We start from the raw sequence: 12357 nt of genomic DNA on the forward strand, positions 1-12357 counted from the left end.
TTTTTGCGATATGGAATTATGATTGGACGTGAGGTATTATCAATTGGTCTAATAGTTCATATATCATCAGATAAGATACGATTTGAGAAAATACGGACAGTTCAGACATGTGACCTGGTAGTTGACTATAAAGACTTTGACACGATAGACACTGACGTTCCTCTTGAAAGAAAATCTGAATTATTGGATATTTTGCTATCTTTCAAAAATTGTTTTATTTCCGGTGTACCTACATCCCCTGCAGATACTGAACCCATGCAAATTCGCCTTATAGACTCCCATAAGACTGTTAATCGACGTCCCTATAGGTTGAGCCCCGAGGAACGACAGGTTGTACGTAGCAAAATCGATGAATTGCTTAAGGCCAATATAATTCGCTGTAGTTCATCACCGTTTGCGAGTCCTATTCTTCTCGTTAAAAAGAAGGATGGCACGGATAGAATGTGTGTGGACTACCGCGAACTGAATGACAATACGGTACCTGATCGATTCCCATTACCGCTTATCTCTGACCAAATAGCCAGGTTGCGTGGAGGCCATTTCTTCACCATTTTAGACTTGGCGTCAGGATTTCACCAAATCCGCATTTCAAATGAATCTATAGAGCGAACAGCTTTCGTGACACCCGACGGACAATTTGAATATTTGACCATGCCGTTCGGACTTCGAAACGCTCCCTCGGTGTTCCAGCGAGCTCTCATTCATGCGCTTGGGGATTTGGTGAATACTTATGTTGTAGTCTACATGGACGACGTGCTCATTGTCGCAGAAAACGTTGACGAGGCTCTTGAGCGACTTCAGATAGTGCTTGGGGTCCTTTCAGATAAGGGATTCTCGCTTAATCATAAGAAATGTGCCTTCCTAAAACAGAAAGTGGAGTACCTCGGATTTGAAGTCAGTCAAGGGCAGATACGACCTAATCCTCGCAAGGTGAGTTGTTTGACTTTATTACCACCACCCCAGACGGTGACGCAATTGCGCCAATTTATTGGTTTAGCCTCATACTTTCGTCAGTTCATAGCAAAGTTTTCTCAAGTTATGGCCCCGCTGTATACTTTGACCTCCGGTAATGGTCGGATCGAATGGAAACCCGAGTATGAGACCATAAGACAACAGGTAATTTCTATTCTAACTAGTCAGCCAGTGTTATCGATTTATGATCCAGTACTAAAGACAGAGTTGCATACGGATGCGAGTGCGATTGGATATGGAGCCGTTCTTGTCCAGGTAAAAGAAGGTAAGACACATGCTGTTGCTTATTTCAGTAAGCGCACTACAGCTGCAGAGTCTAAGTATCACTCATACGAATTGGAGACCCTCGCTGTAGTCAACGCAGTTAAGCATTTCCGACATTATCTGCATGGTCGCAAATTTGACGTGGTCACAGATTGCAGTTCGTTGCAGTCGACTCGTAAGAAAACCGACCTAACGCCACGTGTTCACAGATGGTGGGCCTTCTTGCAAGCCTTTGACTTCGACGTTGTTCATCGTAGTGGTAAGCGAATGTCTCATGCAGATTTCTTTTCAAGGAATCCATTACCAGATGACGGAGAGAGCGATCCTTTCGAGAAGGTAAGCTGTAAACAAATTAATTTAGCCGAACTGAACGACAACTGGCTGATTGCAGAACAACAGAAAGATGGGGAGCTTTCGAAGCTCCTATCCGACTTGAAGGACGGAAAACTTCCTCCTGATGTAGCTAAGACCTATGAGCTTCGATCAGGCGTTTTGCATCGTAAAATTCAACGACGTGGTAAGACTCTGTGCCTTCCAATAATTCCAAGGACGTTTCGGTGGTCTATTATAAACAATGTACACGAAGGCTTGCTGCATTTGGGATGGGAAAAAACCTTAGAAAAGGTTTACGAACTTTACTGGTTTGACAAAATGACGAGGTTTGTACGAAAGTTTGTAGACAGCTGTGCTACGTGCAAAATTTCTAAGTCACATTCTGGCAAAGTACAGGCAAAAATGCACCCCATTCCTAAGGTAGCTATACCCTGGCACACCGTACATATTGACGCTACGGGAAAACTAAGCGGCAAGAATGACAGGAAGGAGTATGTGTTTGTGCTTGTAGATGCCTTCACCAAGTACGTATTACTTCACCATACGCTAAACATTGACACAGCTAGTAGTATTAGGGCTTTGAAATCTAGTGTTTCACTATTTGGTGCGCCCAACCGTGTAATCGCCGACCAAGGTAGGTGCTTCTCCAGCAAAGACTTCAAGGACTATTGCGAGTCTGTTAACATTAAGCTTCACCTAATAGCGACAGGTAGTTCGAGGGCCAACGGCCAGGTGGAGCGCGTCATGAGCACATTGAAAAACATGCTTACTGCAATAGAAACAAGTAGTCGCTCGTGGCAAGATGCTTTGCCTGACGTGCAGCTGGCTCTCAACTGCACGATGAATCGAGTCACACAAGCCAGCCCCTTAGAACTTCTCATTGGGAGGGTTGCGAGGCCTTTAGATGTCCTATCAGTATTGGATGACGACCACGTAGTCGATATCGAGCAGGTAAGGTCACAGGCTGTGGAGAATATGGAGAACGGCTCAGCTTATGATAAGGTACGTTTTGATTCTACCAAAGCTAAATTACAACCATTTACTATTGGTGACTTTGTACTCCTGCAAAATGAAGAACGAAATCAGACAAAGCTCGATCCTAAATACAAAGGGCCTTTTAAAGTTGTAGAGTTACTGGAAGGAGACCGGTATGTACTCAAAGCTCTCAATTCGAATCGGACGTATAAGTATGCGCACGACCGTCTTCGAAAAATGCCTGATAGTGATAATTTTGACGACAAGGACTCTGACACTGACTCTGACCATGACTGTAGCAAAACTGACGAGACAATTCCGACTGACGAGACAGGACCGGCTGACAATGATGGTGACCTTATGTGAGGAATGGGAAGAAGCAAATACAGTATGCAAGTGACTCGGATTGCGTGCATTTCGATGTTGTCCGTGGCTGCGAGCCTAAGTGTTTACTTAAGGTTGGTGGCCAACGTCGGCATGGTGATGTAAGTAACTGCTGGGGTGCCAAGTAGGTGTAGTGTGTTGTGATCGGGTACCGGATGGAGGTCCCGTTGAGTTGCCGGATGGAGGCAATGTGATGTGTTGTGATCGGGTACCGGATGGAGGTCCCGTTGAATTGCCGGATGGAGGCAATGTATTGTGTTGTGATCGGGTACCGGATGGAGGTCCCGTTGAATTGCCGGATGGAGGCAATGTATTGTGTTGTGATCGGGTACCGGATGGAGGTCCCGTTGAATTGCCAGATGGAGGCATTGTGTTACAGAGACTTGGTACCTAACAGAGCATTGCATACTGGATTTGGTTGGAATGTTTCACGTATTGTTCTGAATATTGATTATGATTATGAACCTTATGCGAAATTATCACACTGTGGTGATTATTTGCGATATTGAGATTCCCTTTATAAGATTTAGAGAGACTGTGTGAATCAAAATAAAATTGTGTGACTTTGTTTTCATCATCATTACATGTCGGTCAGGGAGGCCGAGCAAAGGACGTTTTACTTTCCGTGAATTCTTGTTTCAGATGCTTCACACGAGGACGTGTGAAATGTCAAGATGGCCGTGTCGCAGAATCAACAAAGAGGCTCAATTGATTAGTTTCTACTAGAATAGCGCCATCTATTATCGTTGTTGGAAACGTCAAGCGGTTTGCTTGGGTGAGGTCGGTACAGGGTAAAGCAGTTTTAACGGCAATTACGAAACGGCACTTTTGAATTGGGGGCGAGCGCGAGAGGTTGTTCTGCACTCTGTACCGAACTTGCCGCGTTTCCCTGACTAATCCGTTTGCATCTGGCTGATCGTTGTTAAATTTATTATTTTGTTATCGGGAGTGAGTTAATAGACTATTATACTTTAAATCAAGACTATTATTTCGTGCCTACACCATGCCCAACATGGGTTCTGATGACGAGGTATCCCAAATAGAGGAACTACCCTCGTTATATATATATATAAAAAAAATAACCAACTTAAGCTGCGAAAAAGAGAATATAATCATAATAATAGTCTTTATTTGTCACAAACAGAAACATTTTACACAATACAACTATTGCCCATACAATAATATAATTTAAAAACTAATGAATGAGACAAAACGGTCTATAACTCAGTGAGGGCAGTGAGTCCACCCTCTCTGCTATTCTGTTATAGCCTTTATCAGTAAAATACAATGTGAGATCGACAACAACGATAGCATATTAAGTTTTATATACTACATAATGATTTATTAACGGCCTCAGTCGTCTAGTCGTTTAGCACACCTTACTTCCGATGGTCGCGGGTTCGATTCCTCGCACTTCACAAACATTTGTATTCATGAATATGATCAGTCTGGCTGTAATGTACGTATTTACAAAAAAAATATCTGTGTATTTGTATCAATTAAACTATTAGAGAACTCGTTGTCCAATTTATCTTTGAAATACGAATCAGCTAAGAATGAAATACATGAATATTCTGATCAGTTGGATAATTTAATAAAATTAGGTAACTACAACATGGAGCGGTTTGTTTCTCTTACGGATAGATGTCACGGTAATTCACCAGAGTCTGATAACTATATCCAACCGTCCCACCATAATCAGTTGAACATTGATATCTCATCCGTCACGGAGCCAGACGTTTCATGTTTACCCACACGAAACAGTACAAAAGTAAATAAATGCAGCACTGTACATGAAACCATCAGGAGAACAATTATTTATTCAGATGAATTTGGCAAGGATTTAGGTAGTTTATTATCGAACTGCCTCTCGCAACAAGTAATAAATAATTGTTTTCCGGGATCAGGTATATATAAGATTATAAAAAATATAGTAAATGAAAAATATGATATTCACACGACCCTAGTAATAGCGTTAGGGAATTGTTTGCATATGCGTAAATCTGATATAGTTAATTTAATAAAATCATTATATAATATAGTGGAGCTTGGTATAGGTAAAATATTATTATGTGCATTTCCCTACTCTCAATCCCTGACTAATGAACAGAATAAGTTCATTTATAGTATAAATAATTTAATTTATTCGATGACATATCATTGTAATGATATATTTTATTTTGAAAGTAACAAATTTGTTACAAATTATTATATGACGGGAGGTAATTTTTATCTTCCTAAAAAACAAAAAAAGACTATTGCTAGTTTACTAGCGTATAACATTTATGATCCCATTATAAGTAGTATAACGGATTTAATTAGTAATATTAGTAATTATACTAATAATGTGACATGTGTTAATTTAAACTAACATCTACGACATTGGTTAAGCCACAGGATATGGTCATTATTCATCAAAATATTCGTGGCTTCTCCAGCAAAGAATTAGAATTAAGTCTTTTCTTAGAATCTAACAATGTACGGGTGTTATGTCTGACAGAACATTGGCTTAAACAATATGAAATAATTTGTCCTTTTGAACATTATAATATAGCTAGTTTTTTTGCTAGGAACAATGCCATTCATGGCGGGTCAATTATTATTTTAAAAAATGATGTAGAATATAAAAACCGTCAAGACATTGTAAATATTTCTATTGAGCAAACAATTGAACTATCTTGCGTAGAATTAGTTACTTGTATAATAATTTGCGTTTATCGTCCGCCATCGGCTTGTTTTGATTCTTTTGAACTGGCTATGGAGGAAGCATTGAGACGAGTCGCACGGCGGAATAAAACATTATTTGTATGTGGCGATTTTAATGTTGATTTATTATCGGAATGCTCAATAAGCTTAAGATTGATTAACTTATTTAAATCATTTAATTTGCACAATCTTTTTTTAGAACCCACTAGGGTCGCAGGAAATTCTGCCACTTGTATAGATAATGTTTTTTGTAATTGTGAAGTAAAGGTGAAAATGAATTTCGACTGTCTTGGATCTGATCATTACGGACAAAAAGTTATAATTGAAACTAAGGGATCCAAAGGGACTCAAACAATTACATGCAGACAAATAACACAAAAGAATTTGGCACGTTTTAAAAATAAAATTGAACATAAAATATCTAGTGTCATAGTACCTCAATATGACCCGGACATTGTATGTGAACATATTTTTAATTTAATTGAACATGAAGCTAGCAGTGAATTTAAAACAAAAACATTTTCAACTAGTGTAAAATCAAAGTTTTGTGACTGGGCCACGTTTGGTATTTATAAGTCTAGGGCTAATCTTTACGAACTTTACGAAAAACGAAGCTATATATCCGATCCCTTATTTCATGAACATGTAAAATCTTATTCGAAAATATTTAAAAAGGTTTGTCATACAGCTAAGTCTCTCTATTTAGGTAAAATAATAACTAAATCTAAAGATAAAATAAAAGCCACTTGGAAAGTAATAAATAGCGAAACTGGAAAAGTTAATTTTCAAAATAGCAAAATAGCTTTAAATATTAATAACAAATTGGTAAATTCCGACACAGAGGTCGCGCATACATTCGAATCTTATTTTACTAATATTCCATTAATTACGACACAGGCTCTAAAATCTTCCCCGTCTGCTGCTGAAACTTTACTAACAGACAATGTTAGCAAGTCATCAGCTGTATTTAACTTTAGACATACATCATCAGTAGAAATAATGAAAATATTCAAACAGCTTAATAATAAAAAAACAGAGGATCTATGGGGTATATCTGTTAAAATACTGGATAGTATAATGGAAATTATTGCGCCCTCTCTTGCTTTTATTTTCAATAAATGTATAGATGAAGGTAAATTTCCTAACATAATGAAAATTAGTAAAATCATACCGCTTTTTAAATCTGGAGATAGGAGTGACCCAATAAATTATAGACCTATATCTATACTCCCAGCACTCAGTAAAATTTTTGAAAAAATAATCCTTATGCAACTTGTCAGTTATTTCAATTTAAATAATTTAATCCACAATAGTCAATTCGGTTTTTCCAAAGGTCGTTCAACTACAGACGCAGGTGCAGAGTTGCTTAGACACGTATTTGCTGCATGGGAAACTAAAATGGATGCGATAGGTGTTTTTTGTGACCTTTCTAAGGCTTTTGATTGCGTTGATCATAATACATTGCTAAAAAAACTTGCTTTTTATGGCGTCAAAGACAATGCTTTAAATTTAATAAAATCTTATCTATCTGATAGAATACAGAAAGTGAAGGTTAGCAACGCTACGTCTGACGGGTCACTTGTGCAAATGGGTGTACCTCAAGGATCTATTCTCGGTCCATTTTTATTCCTAGTTTACATTAATGATCTCCCATATGCCATGCAGGATAGATGCGGCATAGTATTATTTGCAGACGATACTTCATTGATTTTTAAAGTTAATAGAATGACTAATAATTATGACGATGTAAATAGTGCTGGTTTACAACTGGTTTACAACTAACAATCTTATGTTAAACGCTAAAAAAACAAAATGTGTTAATTTCTCTCTGTCTAAAAGTTTTAATACTAATTGCAATATTAAATTAAATGACGAATCTCTCGAATTTATAGAATCTACTGTCTTTCTAGGAATCACACTAGATAATAAAACACAATGGGGTGCACAAATTCAAAGCCTTGCAGCGAAACTAAGTTCAGCAGCTTTTGCCGTGCGTAAGGTTAGACAGTACACTGATACTGATACTGCTAGATTAGTCTATTTTAGTTATTTTCATAGTTTACTCTCTTATGGAATATTACTATGGGGAAAAGCGGCAGATATTAAAAATATATTCATATTACAAAAACGTGCCGTTCGAGCGATCTACTGTATGAAGAGTCGTGACTCATTAAGAGAGAAATTCAAAGAGGCAAATATTCTCACCGTTGCTTCTCAATTTATATATTCAAATATCCTATATGTTCATAAAAATCTTGACTTATTTCCAAAAAACAGCAATATTCATAATATTAATACTAGATTTAAAGACAAACTTGCTGTCCCCAAGTATCGTTTAGAAAAAGTTAATAGGTCTTTTATGGGAATAGGTATAAAAATTTACAATAAGATACCAAAGGATATGTTGGAATTACCCTTAAATAAATTCAAAACATCTGTTAAATCATATTTACTGAGCAAAGCCTATTACTCACTAAACGATTACTTGAATGACGAGTGTGCATGGCAATAGTTGTTCATGCACTGAATTTTCATTTAATGTTAGACATAGACACCTATATAAATATACATTGTAAATAAACTGGCTTTAAAAAAAAAAGTAATTCAATTGAGTTTCTTGCCAGTTCTTCTCAATTGGATCTATATACCGAACTGGACGGTAGGGAAAAAAATAAAATTATAATGTAAAAATTTGACGTTCATAAGCGGCTAAAATGTCCTACATGAATAAATGATTTTTGAATTTGAATTTGAATTTGAATTATCTAGTACCCATAACACACGCTTTAGGTAGCTTAACTTGGGTCTAGATGGCGCTGTGTGAATTGTCCTGAGATTATTATTATTATAACTCTATTATTGTTAACAGGCGCAGCCGGGATCGAGTAACCCACGCGCAACCACTGATGTTATGTCGACCATGGTAAGTATAGAAAACTTATTCTTTACTAGCTGTACACGCGATCTCGTCCGCTTGAAATTTAATTTAATTTTTCTAAAATAAAAATAGCCTAAGTCTGCCAAAAAAGTCCCGTCAAAATCGGTCCAGCCATTTCAGAGATAAGTCAGAACAAACAGACAGAATTGTTACAAAAATATTTTGGTGTATATACCGTATTTAAATTCATATGCATGTAGTAAAAAACGGTTATTTCAATATTACAAAAAGATACTCCAGTTTTATTTAGATTTTGATTTCTGACTAATTTACTCTTTTCCTATTTTTATTTCTTTGTCCACCCAAAGGTAGTCTGGAAGAGGTTTTCTGTATCAGTTTATTTTCTATTGTATTTTTTTTGTTCTGTAATTGACGCAATAAAGAGTATAAATAAAAATAATAATATATTAAATAGAACTAAACATACAATAAATAGAAAGAAAGAAAATATTTATTCAGTGCTATTCAATAATATTACAATATAAAAAACAAACAAACGAAAAAAAAAGATTATATAAAATGTATATATAATTAAACTTAATTTACCATGTAGATAATTAAAAATAAACATAAAATAATCATTTTTTACATCCATATAGGCACTGAAATGGTTCCACTCAGCTTTATTGTATGTCCTATGTGAACATTTAGTGGCACCAAAACGTGGAAAAATATATATATATACGTAAAAAAGGGGAAGAGAGAGGGCACTATTTAAAATATTAATGATAATAATTAAAACAATATTAATAGAACGTATCCTAGAATAGCCTTGCCATTCTAATAGCATGATATTAAATATTTTCCAGGTGGAAGACAACATTACTGATCCAACTCGACCGGTGATGAGGAGGCTGGACCAGTTGCTGATGATGTGCAATGGCATGATGAGAGACAAAAACCGCGAAATAATTACATTAAGGGAACAAGTTTGTATCTTGGAGAAAAGGAACGCAAGATTGAAACAGTCAGTCGCTCAATTGAAACTGCGAATAAAGAGTCGTAAGAATACCCCAGAACAAGATCAAGACACTTCGACGGACAACATAGAACAGCAGAGTAATAGTGAGACAGAGACAAATGTAAGAAAAAGGCAAAAAAGTAAAATTAGTGAAGATGATAACTCAGAAGGTGCAAGTACTAATCAACGAAGCACAAGACCAAGAAGATTAGCTAATACGATCAAATATGCAGAAGATGTATCAGATTCGAATGATGAAACCGTACCTCGTAAAAAGACAAAACGGCAACAAAAAGTTCATAAAAAGGGATCGAAAACCCCAGAAAAAACCACAAAGGATCTCAATATAAGAATAAAAACAGAAGTAGATGCAGGAGATTCAACTTCTACAAATGCTGAAGAATTGACAAGTAAAAATATTAAAGAGAAAAGACAAGTTGTTAATGAGAGTATTCAAATAAAAACAGAAATACAAGATCCTGAAGATTCTGAAACAAATGTAGAAATTTCTAGAACTGCTACTCAAGTATTGCCAATTAATAATATGGATGTCGAACATAACGAAGGCTTTGCAAGCAAGAATATAAGCACTATAGTTGTACCTGTAACATTTGATGAGAATATACGAATTAAAACCGAAGTTATAGAAGAAGATGATAATCCTGAGTCACATGCTGCACCTACTACTAAAGATACACCAATATTTATTAATTCATCACAGATAAAAACAGAAGTTGAGGAGAATGAAGCAGAAGAAGAAGAAGAAGATGACATAAGGTACGCAGTAGGAATGAGATAATGGGTAAGATAATGCAAACAAGAATATAAATGCGTTAAATGTACCAGCATGATTTGAAGAAGATTAAGAATTAAAACACCAGCGTAATGTACCAACGAAAAAATGAAGAAGTTGAGGAAAGAGGAGAAACAAGAAGTGGTATAGAAAGGAAGGAATAAGTTGGAGAATGCAAGGTTAATGTATCAGTGACATTAGAAGAAAATATACATATTAAAACAGAATTTGTGGAAGGAGATAGTTCTGAGATATTTACCGTAACTAATGCAAAAGATGCAACCATATTTAATTTGTCACGGACAAGAAAAGAAGTTGGACTAAACGAGAAAGACAATGAATCAAGAAATGCGGTTTAAATAATACATAGAAATAGCAATGCTAATAACAATCAAAATATTTTTATTCATGTAGATCTATTACAGATTCTTATGATATGTCAAATCTACCGTCAGTTCGTAATGATTTCGAGATGAGAACAACTGACAAGAAACTCAGCTCGTAATCTTGTCAAATAAATGTTGTATATGATTACAATAATAAAGATTCATTTTTAAATTCAAATTTGGGAGAATAGAGTGGCCATCAGTATATGTTACAGCAATTTTGTAAAAATCAAATAGTTTAATGTGTTCGTAACCCGAACAGACCAGTCCCCACAAACAGCACCCGTTCTCGAGTATGACGAATGAACTGACACACACGACAGAGAACACTTTCAACAAGTATAAACTTTATAGCGAACATGACTACCTCAAGTATATAGATTCAATATATATAGTATACCAGTAGTATTTGATCAAGACTATATCTACATACTTTCCTTAGAAACCATCGTAGTCAATTCCTGGGGAATTCATCATGATGAGCTATCCGATCAGTTCATGTTCATCTTATCATCCTCCGGCCTCTGACGGCCTTGGTGATCAATCACGTCACTTCGTGATCGCGAGTTCGATTCCTCGCACAGTACAAAGGTTTGTATCAGTCTGGGTGTTATCGATATATGTATATCGGTGTATAGCTTTTATATCAGTAGTCTAGTACCTATAATACAAGCTCTGGACTAGATGGCGCTGTGTGAATAGTCCTAGTTTATTATAATCCTCCACTGGTGGCCAGTCAGTCTGTATAGTTAGCGCAGGCAGTTGCAACATTCCCGTATACATACAAAAAATTATAGAGGGAAGGATATTGTTATATATAAGTATTAGTGGCTTCAATACTAATATCAATTTACAGTTTCTGAAAATCATTAATAAATCGTAGCGATCTGTTTAAATCTTTACTAGCTGTTACTCGCGACTTTGTCTGCGTTTTTACTCTATTCAAATAAATAAGGTTACTAAAACAAAGTAGCCTAAATTACTCCTTATAACATTAGCCATCTGCGAGTGAAAGACCCGTCGAAATCGGCCAAGCCATTTCACTGATTCGCAAGGACAAACATAGGCAATTTTTTTTTAATTAATTTTTCTATGTAAGTACTGTATATACTTTTATATATATTTAGTGAATAGTAGTTAATTTGAAATTACAAATGGACACTTCAATGTTATTTATTTGTTTATATTGGTGTCGGCGATTGCTATTAGCGTGGAAGTGATCATCCATCATAATGATCATTATCATCCACATGCGTAATATATCCAACAAAATATTATTCTAATTATAGGATATATTTAAAAATAAATACAATATTAACAAAGCTTTTGTTTTATTATCCAGGGCCGTGAAACTGTCACTGTATGAATTGTATTTTATCTAAAACAAGTTTCATTCAGAATTTTAACGGAGATATTTTTTTCGTATTACTCCAATGCAACAGCTGGCCTTTACAGCTTCATCGCATGATAGGGGCGAGTGAAGATGGCACTCCAAACTAAATAAAGGACTTATGTAGCGGCTGAAGCTCGACTCTTGCCTGGATACGACTTTAGTGTGAGGGCACCGCTAGGGGTTCCAACCTCTCAGGCAGTCTTGATTTCGATTCCCGTTTGAATTGGACGGGGCATTGATTGGAGGGGATGG

General features: G+C 36.1%; 1 protein-coding gene across 2 annotated transcripts in view; it reads left to right on the plus strand.

Moving 5' to 3' along the window:
- LOC131840700 (uncharacterized) overlaps positions 1 to 12009 on the plus strand; it is an 83563-nt gene extending 71554 nt beyond the window's left edge. Inside the window, exons 9-10 of one of the 2 annotated variants that reach the window (XM_059188890.1) lie at positions 8504 to 8557; positions 9382 to 12009. In XM_059188890.1, the coding sequence (XP_059044873.1) occupies positions 8504 to 8557; positions 9382 to 10332 (1005 nt within the window). In that variant the 3' untranslated portion in view covers positions 10333 to 12009. The remainder of the gene's footprint in view (positions 1 to 8503; positions 8558 to 9381) is intronic. The other variant, XM_059188889.1, reaches the window with a different exon arrangement.
- Positions 12010 to 12357: the final 348 nt, after the last annotated feature.

Source organism: Achroia grisella, unplaced genomic scaffold (assembly GCF_030625045.1).
Source record: "Achroia grisella isolate CSIRO2021 unplaced genomic scaffold, CSIRO_AGI_Agris_v1 utg149, whole genome shotgun sequence".
Taxonomy (NCBI): Eukaryota; Metazoa; Arthropoda; class Insecta; order Lepidoptera; family Pyralidae; genus Achroia; species Achroia grisella.